This window comes from Rutilus rutilus (assembly GCF_951802725.1).
Source record: "Rutilus rutilus genome assembly, chromosome: 2".
In the NCBI taxonomy this organism is placed as follows: domain Eukaryota; kingdom Metazoa; phylum Chordata; class Actinopteri; order Cypriniformes; family Leuciscidae; genus Rutilus; species Rutilus rutilus.
In genome coordinates, this window is record NC_140210.1 from 41,781,286 (window position 1) to 41,806,209 (window position 24,924).

At 36.7% G+C, this 24,924-nt stretch overlaps 1 protein-coding gene across 2 annotated transcripts; it reads left to right on the plus strand.

Moving 5' to 3' along the window:
• Positions 1–1,133: 1,133 nt before the first annotated feature.
• meis1a (Meis homeobox 1 a) lies at positions 1,134–24,595 on the plus strand. 2 transcript variants are annotated; one of them, XM_084401773.1, is made up of 13 exons: positions 1,134–1,513; positions 2,655–2,866; positions 3,372–3,510; positions 3,719–3,769; positions 3,911–3,961; positions 4,449–4,595; positions 7,533–7,638; positions 9,905–10,050; positions 14,917–14,993; positions 20,175–20,233; positions 21,175–21,264; positions 23,081–23,181; positions 23,802–24,595. In XM_084401773.1, the coding sequence occupies exons 1-12, from the start codon at positions 1,502–1,504 to the stop codon at positions 23,140–23,142; spliced, it is 1,152 nt and encodes a 383-aa protein (XP_084257899.1). In that variant the 5' UTR covers positions 1,134–1,501; the 3' UTR covers positions 23,143–23,181; positions 23,802–24,595. The 2 variants fall into 2 exon arrangements, with proteins under 2 accessions (XP_084257899.1, XP_084257900.1); XM_084401774.1 differs by having other exon boundaries at positions 21,178–21,264.
• Positions 24,596–24,924: the final 329 nt, after the last annotated feature.

The following is a 24,924-nucleotide window of genomic DNA, read 5'->3' on the forward strand; positions in this document are numbered from 1 at the left end:
GAAACAGTCTTGATAAAACAGTTTACATAGAAAAACTTTAGTAATTGTCAGTTAACATTAAAGGTTAAACGATAAAGGCTAAGGGTTCAAATAAAAAAAAAGAAAGGTATTTAGTTTTCAACTCCACGTTAAGCAGGGAATGCAATCGAGTCTCCGTGACGTGGGAATCCTTTCAACATGAGTACTGCCAGTAGAGGGCGCCAAGAGAACGGTTAAAAATACAGTCCATTTCCGTCTTCTCCTTCCCTGACTTACATCAGATGTATTTAGTAAATAAACAGTGTTAAATCCATTTATGCGTGTATTTTCAGGAATTTACAAAGTAAAAATGTTACACAAAATAACAGCTTTGTATTCATTTATTGAGTTGAGGCGTATTGGCCTGGTTTCACAGACAGGGCTAGGATTACAGGGATAGATCACCCAAAAATGAACATTTTGTCATCATTTACTCACCCACATGTTGTTCCAAACTTGTATGAGTTTCTAACTTATGCTGAAAACACAAAAGACGATGCTTTGAAGAATGTTGGTAACCAGACAGTTGATGGCACTTAAAACATGGAGTGCATCTTGAGAAAACAACGGCAGTGGCATATTTTAAGCTATATCAGTGCAAGTTGCTTTCAGTTAAAAGAGCTCAAACAGGCATTTTAGTCTGAGACTAGTTTAAGCCTTGTCTGTGAAACCGTGGGATTATATTGTACATTTCTTATGATGTTAATATTCAGTTTCTTTCTAAATAAAACCAAATGGGTTAAACTTAGAACTGTCCGTTATATGTGTCAGAATGATGAGATATAATGGGACAAAAACTGGTTTCTAACTGGTCTACACTGCAAATCTAAGCTGGTCATCAGACGAGTTACCATGCAACTTAAATTGTTGGCTGGCTTATTGCTGGTCTAATATGATCCTCTTATTATTATTATTATTATTTACATTTTAATTAATATGCGACTTGTCTTTTTTCTTGAAAACTTTAATTTGGTTTCTAAAAGGCATTTTCCCAGTGTCCTGCTCCGTATAGAGTAGTGCGCCCTTTACGCACGGGTTCGCTTTGGTCTCCCTTTTTTACGTCTCCTTTAAGAAGTCCAAATGCCCTCTTCTACTCCTCCTCCTCCTCCCTCTCCGCGCTCCTCACATCTCATAGAGGTGTTATTGCATTAGGAATAAACCAGCCAAACGATCAAAGCCCCGAATGGAGTTTGCTTTTTCACCTTTTGGCTACAAATCTTCGACTGGAAATAGAAAAACAAGGCAGACGTCAGACGCGCACTTCGGCTGTTTCGGAGCGTCGAGAACTGGAATTCTAACTTACTGATATCCAGCTTTGCGTTTGTTGCGAAAGCTGACCAGCTGAGTGTTTGGGGTGGATTACAATGTTATTGTTCAGCACGGGAACTTCGGGAGAGTTGTGAGTGCGGTGTGGGGCTCCCCGGGCTCGCGGCACTGAGATCTGGACGTGTTGAGAACAGGGAGTCGGTGACGCGGAGTCCTCATGGCGCAACGGGTGCGTAAAAACCCTCAAACGTGGCCGTCAAGACTAATTCTGCTCAGACGCTGATAAAACATTGGACATAATTACAGTCAGATGTCCTTTAATTCCTTCAATGAATCGTGTGTGTGCGTTTATACACATAAATTGTTTTGGAATACGCAGCAACAAGTGAAACCACCAAAAAAAAAAACGTTTTTTTCTTTTCTTTTTTGTCATGATATTTTTTTCATGCAGCATGCTTTTATAAAAATCATTCTTTATTTTATTTTTGATTAAATTCAAATATATATTTTTTACATTTATTTTAAGTAGCCTATTATCCTAAAATTCCATATTTAGCTGACAGCCAAAAGTGTAACTTGATGCTTACAGCCGGTTCATAACTCATATTGCTGTCGTTGGGTACTTGTGCGAGACCGATTTAATGCTATAAAACATCGATATTAATTTCAGTAATTATTTAATACGCAGTTAAAACATTGCTACATTTCTCTGTTACACTATACTTTTTGTGCATTTTGAAATTCAGCTATCGTAAACAGGAAAACTGAGTTGAAATAATAATTGTAAATAGTAATAAAAAAAAAATCAGTTTCTTATGATACGGTAATTTAAGATAACATATTTAAAATTTACATCAGATGTGAATTAAAACGTTCCATGTGTTTAATGTGTAAAAACAGGTCCAAAAATGTTTTAAAGAAGTAATTGCAATGATTAATATTTTCAGCTGTACGTTCTTGCACATTGAAGTCACAAAGGGCCTAAAAATTAAAACTAATCCCTGGTTAATTAATTTGCTTTAAGTATGAAACTACTGACGTGTAATTCGGGTTTGATGCTCAATTTAAACAAATAAGTGCCTGCTGTTAAAATAAAGGTTCTTTACTGGTGTCGATAGTTCCATAAATAACCTTTAAAATCCATGGATCCTTTCCATTGCACAAAAGGTTCTTTATAGTGGAAAAGGGTTCTTTAGATTAATAAAACCTTCTTCAGAACTCTGTTCTTTGGGAAACCCCAAATGGTTCTACTATCGCTGCGAAACCTTTTGAAACCTTTATTTTTTTAAGAGTGTAGCCTATGTGTAAAGGTGTGTGTACAACAAAAATCCCATTCTGAGTTTTAACTTCCACATTGTGAATTTCCTCAGTACGAGGATCTGGTGCATTACGGCATGGATGCGGTCGGGATCCCGTCTCCGATGTACGGGGATCCTCACGCGGCCAGAGCGATGCAGGCGGTTCACGTGAGTCACGGCCCGCCGCTTCACCAGTACCCGCACCCGCACGCGCACCCCGGGGCTCCCGGGGGCCCGGCGCCCGTTAACGACGCGCTAAAACGGGACAAAGACGCCATTTACGGGTAGGCTACGTGTGATTAATACCCCATGCTGCCTATTATATTATGTCGATGAGTTAGGATGTAGGGCAGAATGTCTAAGTAAAAAATATTTTTCGATGTAGTCGCTTGTTATTTTGTGCAATGTTTTTTTTTTTTTTTTTTTACGATGTTCTGCTATAGCCTACTTCGTAATTCTGAAATTGAGGAAATATTTACGTGTCTGACAGTGTTTTTTTCCCCCCCTTAAAATGAAGACTACAAATTCACTTTTATTAGGCTACGTATGTTTTCATTGATATGGAATTAATGCTATTGGCCTGCTGTCTCAACCATCATTTTTGCATACAATTTTAAATGTAGCCTACTTAAATGCTCACATAAAAATCACAGTTTATTTTAGATTTCTCCATTATTTGAAAAGGTGTGGAGAGGGGGGGAAAAGACAGGGCCTTGAAGCCGAATGTCTTGTGCTTGATGCAGAACAGATAGTCTATATAAACTCCAGTGAATGTGTTTTGTTTTCCAGGCACCCCCTCTTCCCTCTGCTTGCACTAGTTTTCGAGAAATGTGAATTAGCGACGTGTACGCCTCGAGAGAGCGGGGTGACCGGCGACGTCTGCTCGTCAGAGTCATTTGACGAAGATATTACAGTATTTTCAAAACAGGTCAGGCCCTCGGTTTACTTCTCTAACAACCGGTTATTATTAGGCTACTTGCCTATATAATTTTTTTTTTAAATAAAAAAACACTGTAATAACAACCAACAACACAGCCCAATGTAATTGTGTACGACAATTGTAGGCTATACAATCGATATTCCGGGATAACGATACGATCGCTATTGTTTGTTTTGTTTTGTCTTTTTAATTTCAGATAAGGGCGGAAAAACCTTTCTTCTCGTCGAATCCAGACTTGGATAATTTGGTAGGTCGCCCTGTAGTTTGAGACAATTGCTAATAGTTTTTTTTTTACTTTACACCAATTGAATTCCTTTTTTTATAACTGGATAAAATAAAACAATAACCACAAAGCCATTTTGTGACATGATATGTCGTTTCGTTTTAGATGATTCAAGCCATTCAAGTGTTACGATTTCATCTGCTCGAATTAGAGAAGGTTTGGCTTTCAATTATTATTATAATTTCTATTTTTATGGTAACGATTTACAACAAGGTTTCATTAGTTAACATTAGTTAACTACTTTAGTTAACATTAACTAATAGCCTAACGAACTAGCCTATACTTCTACAGCATGTATTAATCTTAGTTAATTTTCATTTCAACTTTTACTAATACATTATTAAATCAAATGTTGTATTTGTTAATATTATAGTTAATGCACTGACATGACCAAACAATGAACAGCGGGATTTTTATGAACTAACATTAACAAAGATTAATAAATAACCTAGCCTGTAACAAATGAATTGCTCCTTGTTAGGTAACGCATTATGTTAATAAATGAGACCTTATTGTTAAGTGTTACTATTATTTCGTTATATTACGTGCATTAGGCTGCGTGTATATATGACGTGCGTCAACATGTAAATAACACATAGGCCTATCATTAATGTTAATTGTCTTTCCTCATTTCTCATCGTAGGTGCATGAGCTGTGTGACAACTTCTGTCACCGCTACATCAGCTGTCTGAAGGGCAAGATGCCCATTGATCTGGTGGTGGATGATAAAGAGGGGGGATCCAGATCTGACGGAGAGGAATTTACACGCACCCCGGGAGGGACAGACCAGGCAAGCCTTCAGATAAACTCCTTCTGCATTGGTGTGCTTTTAAACGGGCAGTGCTGAATATGTTTGCTTTGTACAAAGCTAGAACAAGTGATCAGTTGACTTAACTTAAAAAAAAAGTGAGGAAACCCATTGCCTCTAAATAAACTTCATGAGTAATTGAAAAAATTAAGTTATGTGGAATTGTCAAATTCAATTAGGCCTACGCATTAAGTTTATTACTCAATAATTTTAAGACAACAGGTTTCTTAGTCAAATAAGTCAACTGATCACTTTTTACAGTATTTTATGAAGCTAAGACTTTATCAAGAAAAAGTGATTTGCTTGATCTATTAGGCTAAAAGTTTAGTAATGATATGGAGCTGATATAGAACATATGAAAAGAATAGAAAAGATAAAAAAAAAATATTATTATGATTTCTCTGGGCCTGTGGTGAGAATTTTTTCTTTTCGGTTTAACACTTAAAGCCTTTATGAATAATGGATTATTCATTATGTAGCCTATGCTATAATGCATTATATTTTTCATAAATAATTGTAAAATGCATTATAATATTTGCAGATTCCTTGTTACATCTGAAATTGGTTATTTGTAATGCTTTTAATGCACTATACTTTAGATAGGCCTACGTATTATAATATAAGGTGCATTACAAGACATAATTAATGCATTACAAATACTTTTAATAATGCGTCATACATAAATGCTTTAAGTAAAGTGTTACACTTTTTTTCAGCAAATGCACGGTTGACATGAAACCTGTGTAAATATTTTTGTAATTCTTCTATATTTATTATGCATGCATCTTTTATGACCACGCAATAATTGAGACATTACATGGAATATTGTACTTTTAAAAATTCATTTGTGAACTACAAAAAAAAAGAGAAAAAAAAAGAAGAAAACCACAAACTTAAAAGCACCCAAAATATAGCCTTTCCATAATATATGAATATATTTAAAAATGTTGAATAGATTGGTCACCTGCTCAAATACAGTAGCGAAGGGAACTTGAAACACTAGCCTGGAGAGATTGTTTTTGTGGGGAGGCCAGAAACTCCTGTTTCATGAGATACAATACGGCCACAGACTATCCGTCCCCGTCGTCTATATTAAATAACAGCAGAGAATCACTCTTCTGTCATATTATAATGAATCTTTTTTGCTCTTTTGAGGTTAAATGAAACCTTCACATTACAGTGTACAAGTTATGCATAATTAAATATACACAACGTCCCACAAAATTATTACAGATCACATGATAATACAAGTATATGTTGTCCATTCCAATACTGACCAAGTATAGTTCAGACCAAGGATTTGAAGTGCCTCCCACCAATCAAAAATAAATAAATATATGTTGTTATTTCAGAATACATCTATATACACACACAGCAAACTTGGCAGGGTTAATTATTTAGTGTGTAAATAATCCATCAGAGTTCATTAGTGCTGTGTATGTCTTGAATACCTATCACTGAAGCGTTGTTGACTGTCTTTACTGTTTACTGCATTATTTGTATGGATGCTTGTGAGTTTTGTGTCATGTGATGATGACTGTATTTCCCTTAATGATGTGGGTTTTTTGTGAGTCACCATCATTGCATTTGGAATGTTAAGGATTATGTTTGCCTGGTTGAAAATCTTGATTTATTATATGTTTCGCAAGAGACCGTCTCCTTATTCCACAGAGATGCTCACTTTAAAACAGCTCCTTATTTGTACAAGGAAAAAAAGTGACAATACAGTTTTTTTTGTCCCATTTTTGAATCATTAGTTTCCCAAACAACTCATAACTGAATAAAATCTGTAGTCTGGTGTGTAGATATGAGATAATTTAACAAATTTAAAATAACTAAATACAATTAATTTATGCATTGAATATTTAGGGGAGGCCGGGGCAAATTGTCACATTGGGACATGTAAGGTAAATCCAATTACACAAATTCAAAATCCACTTAAAATAGGTTAATTTTTTGTATATCATCCAAGCTACAATTCCAATTTCATCATGTTTTTTAATTGCATTTGTGTAAAAAGTGAACACAATAAACCACACTATTTTTGAAGAATTTTGAGTCGTTCTTAGGAGATTATTTTTCCTAAATTTGTGTATATATACACACAGACACACACACACACACACACACACATATATATATATACATATATAACTTAAATCTATGCAGAGATTTAGTCACAAATAAACCCACTATATTTATATATATATATATAACTAACTGGGGCTAGTTGTCACATTGATTACTCCATATATACACACATTTACACACACACACACACACACACACACACACACACACACATATGTGTGTGTGTGTGTGTGTGTGTGTGTGTGTGTGTGTGTGTAAATGTGTGAATGTTTATGGAGTAATCAATGTGATAACTAGCCCCGGTCTCTCCTAATGTAATCCATCTCACTCTGAATGGTGTCTGATCTCTGGTTAAGACATTTCTCTATAGGTTTAGTGTCAGTTAATTGCAACACACTGATCAGATTGCATCTTTAAAACATAAAAAAAAAATTTTTTAGTCACTGACATGTAAACGTTCTCAGTTGGGCGCTGTGCAGTGATATACACACTGACCAGATGAACAGGTGTTTCACGTCAAAGCTGTTATCATATTATGTATTTTAGCACAGTTCGAACGCTCAGTTGACCAATCAGCATTCAGAACCGTATCCATCCGCTTCATCGGTGAAAGCTAACAAGATGGGTCCCGTTTGTGTATGTTTGTTTGTCTTTTAATTTACGTGCAGATGTTTGTGCGTGTGTTTATATCCAGCGTTATGAAACTGTTTGCTCTTGCAGCATGTGTTCTGTATTACTCCTTACAGCACGCCTCTGGTATGCGCCGCTATACTGTACTTAACCAATAATATATTACGCTTATTACTCTGTCTACCTGTCTCTCTCTAGGTGTTCTGGAGAGAGGACGACGCGGCATCTGTTCATTCCTCTGAAGCTCCGGCGGCCTGCAGCAGACGCGCCGGCTCACACAATGGAGACAACAGCAGCGAGCACGGTAACACACTTGCACGCTATGCTACAGATACACACGCAAGAGCTCGCTGTGTGCCAAGTGAAACAGATCTGCAGCAGGTTTGTCATCTCTAGCATACATTTACACTTTAGCACCACCACGGGGGTCTCCGACTGCACACACACACACACGTACACGCATGTACACACATCGGTAGACTGCTCCTAAATAACTGCAGCCTCTTTTGTGTGTGTGTGTGTGTGTTTGTGTGTGGATGTGTGTTGGACAGGAAATGGTGCATGATGGATATAAAGACTCTTCTCTGGGCTCCTCTGCTCTGAGCACCAACCATGGCCAATAAAAACCAGAGTACATACTTCCCCGAGCACCGCATCTGCGTGTGTGTGTGTGTGTGTGTGTGTGTGTGTGTGTGTGTGTGTGTGTTTTGTCCGCTCTGCCTCAGCGCAGCAGCTGTGAGTCTGGCTCGGACAGAATATCTCTCTACCCGAGAAAGAGAAACAACAGACAGACAAACACACGGATAAATGATCACAATGAAGCACAGAGTCTGTCCTAGAGCATTATTTATACTGTAAACATTTGTCTTTTCAGAAGCCAGGTTATATGTTTTTATTTTTTTATGTAAAGTTTGTTGACATTTTGTACCCTCTCTCTGCGCTCTTTTTTGCTTGTATGCTGTTAAGGCTATATAAATGCCTTTTTGCATGTGAAATGAGAAAAAAATATATAACCTAAAAATGGTACATTCTAAATGACCTGGTTCTATTCAAGTCAAAAAATATTATTTAATATCACTGAATCATCCTACATACATTAATTCATACCAGCAAAACTAATTGTATGGGTTTAACCAGGTAGAAATAGCTCTTTTCAGCTGCTATTTATAACAGATGCAGGTTACACATTTTACACTGCAGTATTTTATTGTCTGACATCACCTTTACAAGATGTTTATGCTTTTTTTTTTTTAATAAATGGTTATTTTTCAATGAAGAAGGAAGTTTTTAGCTTTGAAAGTTACTGTTTTTACAGTACAGAAAGGAAATGCTGGCTCCTAATGAGTAGGGGTGTAATAATATAGTTATTTTGTGTTATTCTAATTTCTGTTATTAAAAATAAGAAAAAAGAAGCAAATTACAAACAATAGGACAAATACAAAAATATGTCAAAAACAAAAATATGAATTAAACAAATTAAGTTTTTCAGGTAAAATAGGTTTATTTAACATATTAGTTCATAAATATAATAATCAAATTAATTAATTAAATATAAATGTATTCTTATTAAAGCTAAAAAAGTGATTCATTCAAGAGCATTAAGTGATTTTCTCTTTTGTCTGATTCACATTAAGCAGGAATATTAGGCTGCTGTCACTTTAAGACCAAACGCACAGATCCATTACACTGATACACATCCGGTTTACACCCAACTGTTTACTTTCACCTGAGACATAACCAGCTGTGTTTACATGAATACTTCACAGGATGGGCATTTTGACATAATTGCGTGTGTATTCGACCATTCAAGCGCAACAAGACGTGAAAGAGAACTGAATTCACGATCGCATGCCGAGAGACGCGGCTTTCTGTGTGTCAGTCAGCAAGAGCACCGCATCGAGCTCTTTTTCACTGCTTATCCTTTGTGCTTATTAACACTTTTTAACATTGAGCACGTCCCAAATTCACGAATGCCTTCTGAGTGGCAGATTTCTGCGTGCGCACTTTGGCAGTGTGCCAGTCAACACAAGCTAATTTTAAGATAGATTGCACTTGTAACATTTTTTAACATCAAGCACATCCGCTCTATCTTCTCATTCATGCTTCTCATCACTCTGAAGTGTCAATAGTGCTATATATTTACATACCGCGATATACACGATATAGTAAAACCTCTAACGATATTATATACCGTGCTAACGATATATATCCTCATGCCGCCCAGCCCTACAAATGAGTCATGATATTACCCCTTTAATAAAACTAACTGCTAAATTAAACCATATTGAACAGAAGTGAAATAATTTGTTGGAATGATGTATTTTGAGTATAATAAAAAATAATGTGTTTGAAATGCATTTTGAAAATGCATCGAGTACTGTCGCTGTACATTACTGGTGGAAATACATCCAACTAAATATGGATTTGCATTTACTCGTTTTTGAAAATCTTAAAACCTTGTTCTAAAAAATGAATGCAGCCTAAGCAAATACAAAAAACAAAACAAAAAAACATACTTAAGTTCACTGTCACTATCTTAAACATGTTAATAGTTGGTTTCTTTTTCTCAGGTGACTTTCTGGATCAGAGTGTCGCCTCTCCAAGCACAGGAGAGGAGGAAGACCCCGATAGAGAGAGGAAGAACAACAAGAAAAGAGGCATTTTTCCCAAAGTGGCAACCAACATCATGAGGGCATGGCTGTTCCAGCACCTCACGGTAAAACATGTCTCTCTTATGATCATAATTATGTGTGTTAATTTGTAACAGAGTAAAAACCAAACCAGCACGTGCTGAACAAAAGTTATTCAATGCAGTTCGATGTAAATGACAATTATGGCTTTCAGAAACGAAAACTACTTTGAGATTAATGAAAGCAGCCCAAGATAAATGCAAGTTATGTGATTATAAGGATCATTATAAGGTGCTCAGTAGTAATCATGTAACCTAAAGTTGTGCGTCTCCATTTTGAAACTTAATCTGAAGCTCATCAACACACATATAGGCATATAAAACAGCTTACAGATGCACAGAACATGATAAGAAGCTCGTGCCGGCGAGTCTGTACCTGCACGCCTGCATTATTTCAAGCTCAGTGACGCTCCCACATTGCCTAGAGGCTTATTGAACACACACACACACACACACACACACACACACACACACACACACACACACACACACACACACACACACACACACACACACACAGATGCACTAATGACCGGTGTAACAATATATTGGGATGAAACACAGGCAGGGTTTCCTTACTGTTGTCATGTGTACGGTGTGATAACGGTTTCCATGGTAAAGTGGGCGGGCACAGCTCAGAGCCCCTCCCCCTCGCTCTGGCTTTGAATATATAATCTGACCAGACATTTAGCCTTTGTTTCTGCATCCTCATTTTCCCCCTCTCTCATTCGGAAACTTGTTGAATCTCTTTCCAAACAAATAGGCGCTCACACTACCTCATAAACACTAGCTCATATGCTTCCCACATAAAGGCTGTGATTTGGATTGGGTAATTAGTGGGTAGTTTGTTCCCTTCTTGCCAGCAGATGTGAAGCAGCAGAACACACGGCTGCCTGAGCGACCAACGTTATGGAAGAAACGTTTTATGATTTATATAAGAGTCACAAGAGGACAGAAAAGAGCTGAACATGTGCTAACCAGTCACTGCGGCTATGCATATTCAAGATCTTTAATTGAAACCTACAAATAACAGCGTCAGCAAATCAGCTCCTTTCAAACACACTATGTAGGCAACATTTTCAGATACGCTAAACCTAACCTGGTTTCAACACTGATAATAATCAGAAATGTTTCTCGAGATATTAGAATGATTTCTGAAGGATCATGTGACACTTTAGACTGGAGGAGTGATGTCAGGGTGAAGTAAATATTGTTTGGTAATTGAGCACATAAACACCTGAACATCCATCTTTGTGATTTGGAGGTAAACACTGAGAATGCGGATTCTAGACGCGAGGACTTTCCTTCAGGCGCCGATTAAGGCGGCGAGCATGCAGATAGATGACATTACAACATTCCCTGAGATCATTAGGGGGGTCAAAGGTCGTGTGCGTAAAAGAACGCGCCCCCCAACCTTTATTCCAGTACAGTTCCCCGATCCGTTCAGCTCCGCCAAGCACACAAACACCGTGCAGCGCCACCTCAGACATTACGGCATCCTTCTGTTTGAAGTTTAGAAATATGAGCAGTGCATGCAAAACATAATTCATATGTTTTTCCACCCCGCCTATTCCCAGGCTCTGATCAATCTAAATCTCCATATTGATGTTTGTCAGTTGTAAATGTGATTTCGCAGACCTCCGCTCGCTGATTACCCCTAATTCAGCTGCAGAGCAGACCAAAGGCATCGTGTTTAAAGATTTAGCTCATTATTTTTTCACTCTTATTGTTCAAAACCATGTGCTGTTATTTTTCATGATGCGTGAGTCATTTTGTCTACTTTTATGGTGCTTTTTTTGGAGCTTGATAGTTTCCTTGTTGCATGAAAAAGAACTGCATTGAGTTTTGAAGCCCAATAACCTGCATTTTGGAACAATATGAAGGTTATTAAATAATCCCATAATTTTCATCAGTCAATTTTCACTGTATTTCACTTATTTAACACCCACCTGTGATAGACGTTCTCAGAACAATGTTACGAATGAATGTTTTTTCAGTAAAATTAATAGAACGTTTGTTCAAAGTTATCTGGTCGTTAATACTGTTCCCAGAATGTTTTATTATTTATACCATGGTTCATGGAACGTTTGGTTGGACATCCATCTAACGTTTTTTTAAATGTAACTTGTTTTAGAATGTTCAGAGAACATTTAAAAGTTTGTAGAATCATCAAATGGAATGTTCCCCAAACGTTTTAAAAACTGGACTTTTCGAACGTTTCAGAATGGAAGCTTAATGGCGACGTTGCCAAAACGTTCTTGGAACATATTTTTGTTAGCTGGGGTGCCTTTTGTTTGGGGGCTTTATTTATACTTTCTAGGCTTTCATGCTACTGTTTTAGCCGGTTTCTCCACAGGTGTACTTTTCCTTTGAAGCGGTGGAGCATTTGGTTGTAATGAGGGAGCCGCAATTAGCGTCAGTCTCAAAAAATGAGGAGCGGAGGGCTTTGTTGGGGGCGGGGTGGGCGCGATGGAGTTCATTTAGCCTAACTGCACGGGCATGTTGTGTGAGGATGGATCTGCTGGGGTTCCTTCCCCCCCCCCAGGGTCTCTCCAGGGTCGAACTCGCTGTTATCAAAACACCATCCATTACGGCTCTGACAGCTCCTCCTGGGGACCTGGGTTCTGCTAGACCTACAGGGAATTTCCGTCCTTGCCCATGAAAAGAAAGGGATGCGGAAAGGAAAATTGTTGGAGAGAATGAAAGAGAGGAGAGGTGATTCATCACGGCCAGACTCCCCCCCCCCCCCCCCCCCGTAAACGCAGAGGGGAGGGGGGCGACGCGGAGACGCGGAGACGCAGAGATGAAACGGAGAACCGTCGGACTGAGAAGTCATGCCTCACTTTGGGATTCACTCAAGACTGTAGCTACAAAGTTAATGAAAATCACAGTCGGCCTGCTGGGTCTTTGTGGGAACATCTTTTTAGAAATGAAAATCTGTTTTATGCAGTGTTGGAGAAGCTACTTTAAAACTAGCTTTGCCAAGTAACAAGCTACTTATAAATCAAAGTATACTCTACATACCATAAAGCTACTCATTTGAGAAAGTACTAGCTAACTACTTCAAATCTATTAAGTTATATTTACAGTACTGTGCAAAAGTCTTTGGCACATTAGTATTTTCACCAAAAAGTGGTTTTAATCCAGTTATTTATATATTTTGCTGTGTGTCAGAAGGAAATATCAATTTCCAAACATTCCTTTTACCATTAATTGTAATAATACAATAATACAATACAGCAAAAGATATAAATAACTGGCTTAAAACTATTTTTGTGTGAAAATACTAACATACTTTTACACACACACAGGTATATATATGCTGTATATGTGTGTGTGTGTGTGTGTGTGTATAACAATATTAAATTAATAAAACATTTATATATAACTCAGCATTATATATATACAGTATATATATATATATATATATATATATATATATATATATATATACACATATACATGCTTTATCTTGTATACTTTATCTCACATATATGTGTGTGTGTAAATATTAAATCAAAATTAAATAATAAATACATTATAAAAAATTTTTTTATTATAATACTTGTATCCGTCTTTATTATTATAATACTTTATGTATATACACACACAATTTAAACATTTATATATTATTTATCATTTGAGAAAAACAAAAACGTATATATTAATAAAATAAGGACATATCAAATAAAAATAAAATAATTTTACATAGATGTATTTTATTTTAATATCTTCATTATAATATTACAATGCTTTATTATAACACATACGTGTATGTATCAAATCAATTCAATATTTGTATATTATTTCAAATATATAAATGATATTGTAATTTAATATTACCATTAACTGAACCAAAAAATATGCAAAAGTATTGTCATGACACGAGCACGTTTTTTCCCCGATGGTTAGATTTAGTGCTTGGATCTCGTATTGTTTTTCATCCCTGCTGTCTGTGGGGTTTTTTGGGTTGTGACCCACCGGTTGAAAACCACTGGTATAGTAGAGTTTAAGTAGAATAGTCTAAAGTCTAGACTCAGTGTTTGAGTACAATAGAGGGACCATCACACACACACACACACACACACACACACACACACTCACACAGCTGCAGCGGCGGGTGAGGCTGGGTGTGTTTTAGAAGCTTTTTAAGTACCGTTCACCCTGAATTACAGATCATTAGAGCCCTAACAGTTTTACTGCCTCTGTAAACAGGATAATGACCCCACACACACCTTTAACTCTTCATTGAGTTTCACAGGACACACACACACACACACATACACACACCTCCAGCCAGCATGGCTCACTCGGTCGTAAAGTTACCCACCATTTGCTACCAGAGCTCTCGGCATGCAACAGGTGTTAAGAGAGAGTCATTCATGGGTGAGGTGTTTATAGTCTCTGCTGTAAAACTCCTGCTCCAGGATCAGTTTAATGCTCACTCCTCTTTATTTATAGATCTCGTTGAGGTTTAGACGGCTGACCCGGGATCAGTTGTTGTCTAATTACAGGTTGAGACCTCCCCTGTCACTGTGTGCGTATCCTCTGGGTTTAGAGAAAGGCTTTGGTGCTTGCTAGAGCCGTCACCCTTGGTTACAGGATAGCAATTTGTAATGACTTTGTGGCTTGGCGTCTAAATCCCAGCTGGCAACTCTCCGATTAGCGCATGGGGTTTCCTTTAGAGTTTAGGGCTTCATTTGCCAAGATATACAAGGAATTTGTTTGGCTGCATATGCAAACACCCTACAGCCACATAACACAGTTCAACAGAAGAACAAATGCAACTGAAACCTGGTCCTTTGTGTCCTGTTTTTTTTCTTGCAATTCTACTGTTGTACTGCTACTCTTCTGTTTGCTAGTGTTGTAACTGTCGATGTTTGCGGCCCGTAGCACCCGTACCCCTCCGAGGAGCAGAAGAGGCAGCTGTCCCAGGACACTGGACTGACCATCCTGCAGGTCAACAACTGGTAAGGGCTGATCACATCAGACAAACACGGCATCAGGTTGAAAAAATACAGATGTGAAAGTATCAAAGTATGCTATTATTTCTATTGAGGAAAAAGGGTTCTGCATCCTTGACACCAAAGGAGAAGCTTCTCACGGTCATCAAATAATCTTTAGTTCTTCTACGTCACGACAGATGTTACATTATAGAATGTGTAACGTCAAGATCTTTTTTGCAGTACTGAGACTAGACATAAAGTGTACAATACATTGTGTGTGTGTGTGTGTGTGAGTGTGTTGTTTGGGGCTTTTGAGAAAAGTTTCTGCATTTCATTGATTAAAAATATAGTAAATACAGGAATATTGTGAAAAAATGTATGATAACAGTTTTCTATTTAAATATATTGTCAAATATAACTTATTCCAGTGATAAAAGCTGTATTTTCAGCATCATTACTCCAGTCTTCAGTGTCACATGATCCTTCAGAAATCATTATGATGATTAGAGGATCAAGAGACATTTCTAATTATTATCAATGTTGAAAACAGTTGCGCTGCTTCATATTTTTGTGGAAACTGGGGTACAGTAGATAGATAGATAGATAGATAGATAGATAGATAGATAGATAGATAGATAGATAGATAGATAGATAGATGCTAAATGCTAAAACACACTGTGGTCGACACTAACAATGCTTTGCTTGCAGCAACTGAACCCTGAGTTAATGTAGTCTGGATCATTTTTCAAAGTTTTTTGTTTTTTAAAGGCACGACAGGCAACCTGTCCATGTTTGCATCTGTCTACTTTGACTAGCTTTAGATTAATTTGTGCTTCTGATTGAACTCACAGCTTTGGCCGTCAACAGCAATAGATACAGGAAGGGTTTTCTCCTCCCTATCAACTTCTACGCTGATAACCGTATCTGTTCTGCTATCCTAACTGTGCACGATTACATGGTTAGTTCAAGCATTTAGCATTTTTTTCCCACGCAGAAATTCCTTTAACATTTCGCACACTCCTTGTGGCCTTCCAGTTGAGAACCGCTAGTCGACTCAAGAACCCTATAGAGTGAAAAATGGCTCTTTATAACCGTTTGCTGAAACGAACCAATGGAGAAGTCTTATTTTTAAGAGTGTATGTTCTGATCCGGCTTAATGTGAAAGGAAATGAGCTGTGGTGTCCCGGCACCAGTCATGATTCATGAGAAACATTTCTACAAGGACATAAACCGACTGCTTCTGCCATAGTAACTGACAAGTAGAGTTAAACAATGTTAGGTGTGGTGATTGAAGATCTGGACTGGTTTCTTTACAGTCCTTTAATTTGCTGAGCTCTACACTGTAAAAAGTGACAAGTTGACTTTACTTAGAAAAGCTGTGGAAACGTATTGCCTCAAAATTTTCAAGTAACATTTTTTACTTGATACTACTCTCTACTACTTTGTGGAGTTAACTTGTGTACTTGTAGAGGTTACCATAAAACTTGAGTACAGGTAACTCAATTTCAAAAGTTTAGGCAACTTACAGATTTAAGTTGAGATTTGTAAGCAGAACTTAAACAAAACGGTTATTTTAACATGTCTGCTTGTTCATTTTACTAGACGAAGTTGTGTACTGTAAGTTTGTTCTTCGCCAGAGCTTTTTATTAGCAGAACACCATTATGTGGAATATTCCTCAAGTCACCAAAACAAAAAATATTTTTTTTTTCTTTTTTGAGAAAGGTTTTCATCTTGTGCTATTTGCACAAGATATCTCTTATATTCCACTGTGATATATATTTAAAATATATATTTTTTAATAATTAAATCATACAAAATACAAATTCATTGCTTTTAGAAAATATTGGACTGTGTATAAAATATACATTTTGGACTGTGTGTGTCGTCAGGTTGATTCAGTCATATTTAATCATTTCTTTGACTTTTGTTTTGTTGTGCATTTTAATTGGCAGAACATTTTCTCGTCTTTGGCTTTTGCTCGTCACCGTAAACAGTATTTAGACCCTCAAGAGCCCTTCATAATCAAAATGACAACTAATTAGTATTTTAATAACCGGAGTGAAAATACATTAGGTGCTCTTCAAAGCCCAACACAAACAAGAGCGCAGAAAGCGGTGTGTGTGTGTGTGTGTGTGTGCAGCTCCGGCGCGCAGAGGAAACAGGTGAGGGAACGCGAGGGGCGAAAACGAGCTGCTGTCAAATTAAACAGAAATTATCACAGGGAACAGCTGGACTGGTTTATTTAAACATGGAGACGCACAGACACACACTCGTAAAGAGGAACACTGTCCTCCGAATGACCTCACAATACAGTGGGACTAAAAGATAACTTTATGTCTATGCTTTCCAGACAGGAACATTTACTGTAGAGTTTTAGGTTCAATAGGCTACAAGTATCACAGGGTGAGTTAATATAAACTGGGAGGCCTAGGAATGTACGGTGGGGTCCAGAAAGAGACCACATAGAAAATCTTTGTTTTTATTCAAGCCGGGAAAATAAGTTTTCAGAATATAAAAAAAAAAAAGCGATGACATAAAAATAAAGAAATATGTACATTTTGATCTTAAATGCATGAGGATGAAAATTGAGCATTAACTGAAATTCTTGTTAAATTTTATTTCTTTAAGTTTTTTTTTCACTCAAATTATGCTGATAATACCATTTGCAAATAAATATTTTGTATTAAATTGCAAAAAAACAAGTAACCCCACTATATGCTACATAGATGCTATATATATAAAATGCTGAATTATTTATAAATGTTTTATTAATTTAATATTGTTACACACACACAATATTAAATATATATATTTAGGTACGTTAGTATTTTCACCCCAAAAAATGGTTCTAAGCCAGTTATTTATATCTTTTGCTGTATTGGATTATTGGATTATTACAATTAATGGCAAAAGGAATGTTTGGAAATGAAAACTGATATTTCCCACTTTATTAACTTTATTGATTTAACTATTTCTTTCTGACAATGAGCATGAAAATTGAGCATTAACTAAAATTATTTTCACTCAAATTATGCTGATAATATAATTAGAAAATAAATGTTTTGTATTAAATTGAAAAAAAAAAACAACAACAACCATTAATCCCACTATATACAGCATTTGCAATCAAATTTGCAAGTAAATATTTTGTATTAAAATTCAGAATAGAAGTATTTTTACTAGTGGATTCTTTCAGCCGCACTGTATATAGTAGATCTTAGCATTTGAACCCCACATAGACTAGCTCTTCCTATATAAATGAGCCTATATGGCACAGCAGGTTTGTTCTGTGTTGGATTGTGCAGTAAAGGTACTATGTGTTTCTTTGCTCCCTTGTGTACAAGAAAGGGCCCCCAAATATTTCACTTGCTGCGTAGTGTTGTTATGTGTTTGGCGTGCGTGTTGGGCCGTGTACGTGTGTGTGTGTGTGTGTGTGTGTGTGTGTGTTTGGAGTGAACAGGCAGAGGCATGAAGCTCGTAAACTTGGTCTCGTGGTGAGAAGAGGGGTTCAGTGAGGGGTCAGCTTTTAACCCCCTTAAAGAGTGGGACGGGCTCGTCCCCGCTGGGGAAACGGCTCTTATCTCTGATTGGTCACCTAACGGGCGGAGTTGAGAGAGATGCTAGCGCTCAACAACCGCAAAAAAAGCGTTTATCGTACCTGCTCGTCACGCTGCTCATCCTGTTCATCTCTGTTTTTACTGCTTCTTAACATTCATCTATGCCTGTGCTTCTCAAGCTGTGGGATGCAACACTACATGGAAAATGTATTATAAAATCTTATAAAATATAGACATTTTAATTGGTACATTCTCACTTCTGCACTGGGAATAGTAATGTGCTTGGCTGTATTTATTTGATTAAAAATACAGTAAAAACAGTAATATTGTGAAATATTTCTACAATTTAAAATAAGTGTTTTCTATGTGAGTATATTGAAAAATGCCATTTATTCCAGTGATCAAAGCTGAATTTTCAGCATCATTACTCCAGTGTCACATGATCTTTCAGAAATGATTCTAATATGATGATTTGATGCTCAAGAAACATTTCTGATTATGATCAATGTTGAAAACTGTTGTGCTGCTTCATATTTTTGTGGAAACCAGGATACTTTTTTTTCATGATTCTTTGATAAATAGTAAGTTTATAAATGTCTTTAGTCACTTTTGATCAATTGAATGCATATTTGTCTAATACAAATATTATTATTTTTTTGTTAAACTTCTGAACAGGTGTATATGAATTTTTTTCTAAATCTGTATTTTTGTCCAGTTTTCCCATATGAATTTCATACTTAAGACAAGATTTTTAAAAAAAGTAAAATAAAATTGTGTAAGAGTTGATTTCAAAGCATTTATTTTTCTTATTATTCAAGAGTGCAGTAAGAGAAATAACATAATTCATCCATTCTCTGAAAATGAGTCCTTGTCTCTTATGCAGTTTTGCTTCTTAAGAAAATGCATCTTTGTTGCAATAAGGGAATATTGTTGTGAATGTTTAGATTTGGTCAAAGTTGGCTGGAAAACTTGATGTAGAGGCAGGCTTCTCCTCTAATGGAAAGAACGCTCACATGGTCAGTGTGTGTAATTCACTTCCTATGAATTAAAAGTAGAACTTCCCCTCCTTTGTGAAGGTTCGAATGGAAGCGAAGCACCTGAGGTGACGCAGAGGGGTCATTAATCATGTGTGGACTTGTGCCCTGGCACTCCAAGGTCAGAGGTCACGGGGAATTTTTCAGGCTGAGAAAGAGCAGAGCTGGGCTGCTGCCCGGGGTGTGAGGTCACCGAGTCAGGGGGTCATAGGTCAAGCATAGCATGGGAATAAATGCGGAAAGCATTGAAGTTCTGTGTTAATTTATGTTCTGTGTTCAAATAAACTAGGTTTTTTTTTGTGTTCTGTAAATGTCAGCCGTGTTTGCATATGCAGAATTCGCCGACATGACAATGATTTTCACCCGTTTTCACCCAAATCTGTTCTCTTTAGACTTAATAAGCTGCATGATTTGAGAAATCATTCGTGTCTGTAAGCACAAACTGTGCTGGATGAGCCGCGCGCCAAAGTTGAATACTTTTTCAAATATGTTTGTTCAGATCCAGAACCATAAATTTTATTGATGCTTGCGTTTGAAAGGAGCCAGCACGTTAATAAAAAAAATAAATGTCCTTTTATGCTCATTTCGACCGTTCTTTGCTTTGCTCCATCAGGTTTATCAATGCCAGGAGAAGGATCGTCCAGCCGATGATCGACCAGTCCAACCGCGCAGGCAAGTGCCTTGTAAAACTGACGGATTTTTGTTTCAATCCTCAGAGCTAAACTGCATAAAATGCTCTTTCATCCAGGAAATCTGCACTATGTTTTAATTATTGGGTCTATGCAAGCATGCGACAGATGGATGACTTTTGCTGTTGCATTGCTGTTTATTTCAGTGTCTTGCACCACAAGTATCATGCTTTTGAAGGAGTCAAATGAACACGTTTTAATGTGCAGCAGTTTTAAAACAATGGAAACAATCATTTGTCTCCAAACATGATGAAAATTCAGCTTTGCATCTCAGGAATAAACTAGCATGTTATATATATGCAAATAGAAAACAGTTATTTTAAATTGTAATATTTCACAATATTACTGTGCTGTATTTTTGATCAAATAAATGAGCAGAAGAGACTTCTTACGTATTATTGGGAATGAAAAATGTAATGTTTATAAAGTTTGCTTAATTCTCGTAAGAATATTGTCAGTCCACCTGCAATATATGGTTTATATATAGCATATATGTGCTTAGATATATGTTTGTGTAGCAAATTGCATGTATGCAAAATCAAAAAACAAAGTTTTACAACAAGTTTTAATGTGCATCAGTTTTAAACCAATGGACCAATCATGTATTTCCAAACATGCTTTTGGTCCCATTCTGTTGTGCTATTTTTAAACGCAAGAACATGTCCTGTATGACCTTGTTTAGGATGAATTAGTTGAACTCAGCCTTATCCATCACACACACACACACACACACACACACAGCTTGGTTTCAGTAAATGTATAGGGTGGATTGGAAAGGAAGTGTTCTTAACATTGTGACAGTTTACACATTTCCTTTGGGAAGCTGTTATGTGTGGATATGCCTGACCTTCTTAACTGTCTTGTGTGTGTGTGTGTGTGTGTGTGTGTGTGTGTGTGTGTGTGTGTGTGTGTGTGTGTGTGCAGTAGGTCACGGTGGCCCGTACACCCCTGATGGTCAGCCAATGGGAGGTTTCGTAATGGACGGTCAGTCGCACATGGGCATCAGACCACCAGGTACATCAACGAATGCTCAAATGTTTGAGGGTGAAAATGAACTGAAGCCAGCAAAGCACTGCTTCATTTATAAAACGCTCTATAAAAGGATGATTCACACCATAATCAATATATAAGAGATTATATTTTGCTTAAAGAAAATGAAGCCATCATTGCATTGTTTTTTGATGTGTTTATGACATTTAAGGAAACTTTCTCGTTACTATAACACAGAAAAATCCCAATTTTTCGATATTTATATTTATATTATATTTAAAGATATTCATAATTTTATACCGCAAGGACAGATTTTGAACAAATTGAGTGACAGTCAAGGTATTTATAATGTTGCAAAGGATTTCTATTTCAATTAAATGCTGTTCTGTTGACATTTCTATTTGTCAACAGTTCCATAACAGTTTCCACATGAATATGAAGCTTTTATTGCTAGCTTTTAATTGATAATAATAAATATTTCTTCAGAGGTGTAAAGTCCAGGGGACAGAAAGTAAAAGTCCTGCCGTATGTTTATTCCAGCCATGAACTCAGCCAGCTGATTTCACTAATTAGTTCTCTAATTAGTTGATAGCTTTGCCATCAGTTTACATTTTACAATATATTCAAATAGAAAACACTTAATAGTAGAATATATATATATATACAGTGCAATGCATAAGTGAATACACCCATGCTAAAGTTGACTAAAAAGAGGAATAAAAAATCATATTTTGGAAATTGAACTTAATGCCTTAATTTAAAAAATTAGGAAAAATCCAACCTTTAAGGACACCAATTTTCTTTGTGAATGAATAATGTATCGTAAATAAATAAATGTTCTTCCTTAAAATACATGGTGCATAAGTGAGTACACCCCTATGTTAAATTCCCATAGAGGCAGGCAGATTTAAATTAAAGGAATTAAAATAGCTGCACATCATCACATAGCCTTCACCATACCTAGAGATTGGCATGATTTTATTTCAGTTAGCCTAAAAGCTAGTTTGATTTGCATTGAGAGATGATCTTATGGAAAGTACCCCATGCCAATCTCTAGGTATGGTGAAGGCTATGTGATGATGTGGGGCTATTTTAATTCCAAAGGCCAAGGGAACTTTATCAGGATGCATAGTATCCTAAAAAAAAAAAAAAAAAAAAAACTTTAAAAAAAAAATCTGCCTGCCTCTATGGGAATTTAACATAGGGGTGTACTCACTTATGCACCATGTATTTTAAGGAAGAACATTTATTTATTTACGATACATTATTCATTCACAAAGAAAATTGGTGTCCTTAAAGGTTGGATTTTTCCTAATTTTTTAAATTAAGGCATTAAGTTCAATTTCCAAAATATGATTTTTTATTCCTCTTTTTAGTCAACTTTAGCATGGGTGTATTCACTTATGCATTGCACTGTATATATATGTGTGTGTGTGTGTGTATGATTATTATTATCTCAGTGGGACATGTGTCATACAGGACATGTTCTTGCACCATATTACTGTTTTTACTATATTTTTGTAAATTACATTTTTGTGTTGTTGAAAATAATGCATTACAAAAAAAACTGCTTAACTGTCATAAAAATGTCAGTCCACCTGCAATATATGGTTTATATACAGTGTTTATATGCATAGATATACATTTATTTTAGCAAATTAGATGTATACAATATTACTGAAATGAAATAACTAATTAATAATAAACATTTACTCAAAATTCACAAAAAACATTTGAATATACAAGATGAGAATGATCCATTCTCAAGGCTGGCAGTAGATGTGTTTGTGATTTCATGAAAGTCTCTCTCTCTCTCTCTCTCTCTCTCTCTCTCTCTCAGCGGCTCTGGGTGGTCTTGGGGGAGTGAATATGGGTCTGGAGAGTCAGTGGCACTACATGTAAACAAACCCCTGCCATCCTGCTGAACACAGCAGACGAGAGGTACGCTTCTGCACCAGGGATTCCCCTGTATGGAAACATCCCTCACGGCGGTTCGACCCAGCTAATAGTCAAATTCATGTTTGTTCACCTTTTCAGTTTTCTTCATGCTCTCTTAAAAAAATAAAGGTTCTTTAAAGGAAAATCCTTTAAAATCCATGGAATCTTTCCATTCCACAAAAGGTTCTTTGGATTATTAACACTTTTTTCACACTAAAAATAAGGTTATTTTAAAAGCCGTTGACTCAAAGGTTCTTTGGGGAACCAAAATTGGTTCTTGCAACAACAACAACAAAACCCACTTTAAACCTGCTTTAATTTGCAAGAGCAGTTTATAAAAATAATTGATCAAAATCAACTCACAGCAACTGTACAGCAAAATCACCATCCCACATTTCCACCGTCACATGGTACAAACCGCCCAGTCCAATTAATTAGTCACTCAATTACTAAGTGGAGACAGTTTATGACATTGGAATCAGTTAATGTCTCAACCCACAGGAAAAGATAAAGATGAAAGCGGGGGTTTTGACAGAAATGTCAGCTGAATTGATTTGTGACCGTGCTGTCGCCAGTAGTGTTTCCTCATAAATGATTTCAACTCTTTTTCATTACACACTCAGGCTTTTTGGCGAGAGGATCGATCCTTTGCTCACGGACCCGGAGTTTTTCGGGCGGATTCGGAAATTGGATTTTGACTTGCATCACAATAAACGGCCTTTATTCAACGGTACAGACACCCTAAAGAAACCCCTACAGCTTTACTCTCGGAGCGAGGCGCCAGACGGATTCAAGATGGCCGCCGGGACTCGTGTTCCCTGTGATGGGCAGATCAACTGTATCAGTAAACAATACAGAAAAAAAGAAATGCCTCAAGACCTGGACGTACTCGCTCTGGGCCGGGAGGTTCTTTCACGTGACCTCTCACCTGGAACCAGGTGAATCTTCAAGTGGCCTGAAAGGTCGAAACAAAGTCTCGTGTTTCAACTCAAGTGCCACCTGAAATCAAGAGTCATTATTCTGCAGACAAAAGTCCGGGAGCGATAGACGCCTTCGTCACACCACCAGATGCCTACGTCACACTGACGGAAGTTTGCGATCTAATCTGTGCAAAGCAATTCAATACAAAGCCCATAACTGTATATAATGCTGCTGGATGTGTCAAATATGACAGAAAAGGTTCATAAACGCCCAATGAATGCAACTGAAGGTTTCTCATACACCATTTACTGCGGTATAAATGCGCTTAGATGCATCTGGACAGTCGATGAGATTTTGAAAAGGTACTAATGATTGTTCTGGATTCGACTGAAGTGAGCTGAGCTGTATATTCACACTATGTGTGTGTGTGTGTGTGTGTGTGTTTGGTTGGTTTTCAGTGAGTGTGGGTTTATTCACATAAAAATTCATACCTCAACACGTGTGTTATATCATTATTATTGCACATGGGTGATTCATCTGTGTTTGGCACGGGCTAGTGTACTGCTTTCTGAATATTATATACAGTACATAGTTTAAAAAGTACATTAATGTGCAGAAGTTTGGGGTCTGTAAGAATTTGTTTTGTTTTTTTTTTAAAGAAATTAGTACTTTTATTTAGCAAGGGTGCACTAAATTGATCAAAAGTGACAGTAAAGACATTTATGTTACACAAGATATCTATTTCAAATAAATGATGTTCTTTCGAACTTTCTATTCATCAAAGAATCCCGCAATAAAATCTATCAAGGTAACCACAAAAATATG

What these genes read in the sequence shown, in the direction of transcription:
- meis1a (XM_084401773.1), top strand. An exon ending in AGACAACAGCAGCGAGCACG is followed by an intron (nt 7,639 to 9,904) that starts GTAACACACTTG and finishes TCTTTTTCTCAG; the next exon opens with GTGACTTTCTGGATCAGAGT. An exon ending in GGCTGTTCCAGCACCTCACG is followed by an intron (nt 10,051 to 14,916) that starts GTAAAACATGTC and finishes TGCGGCCCGTAG; the next exon opens with CACCCGTACCCCTCCGAGGA.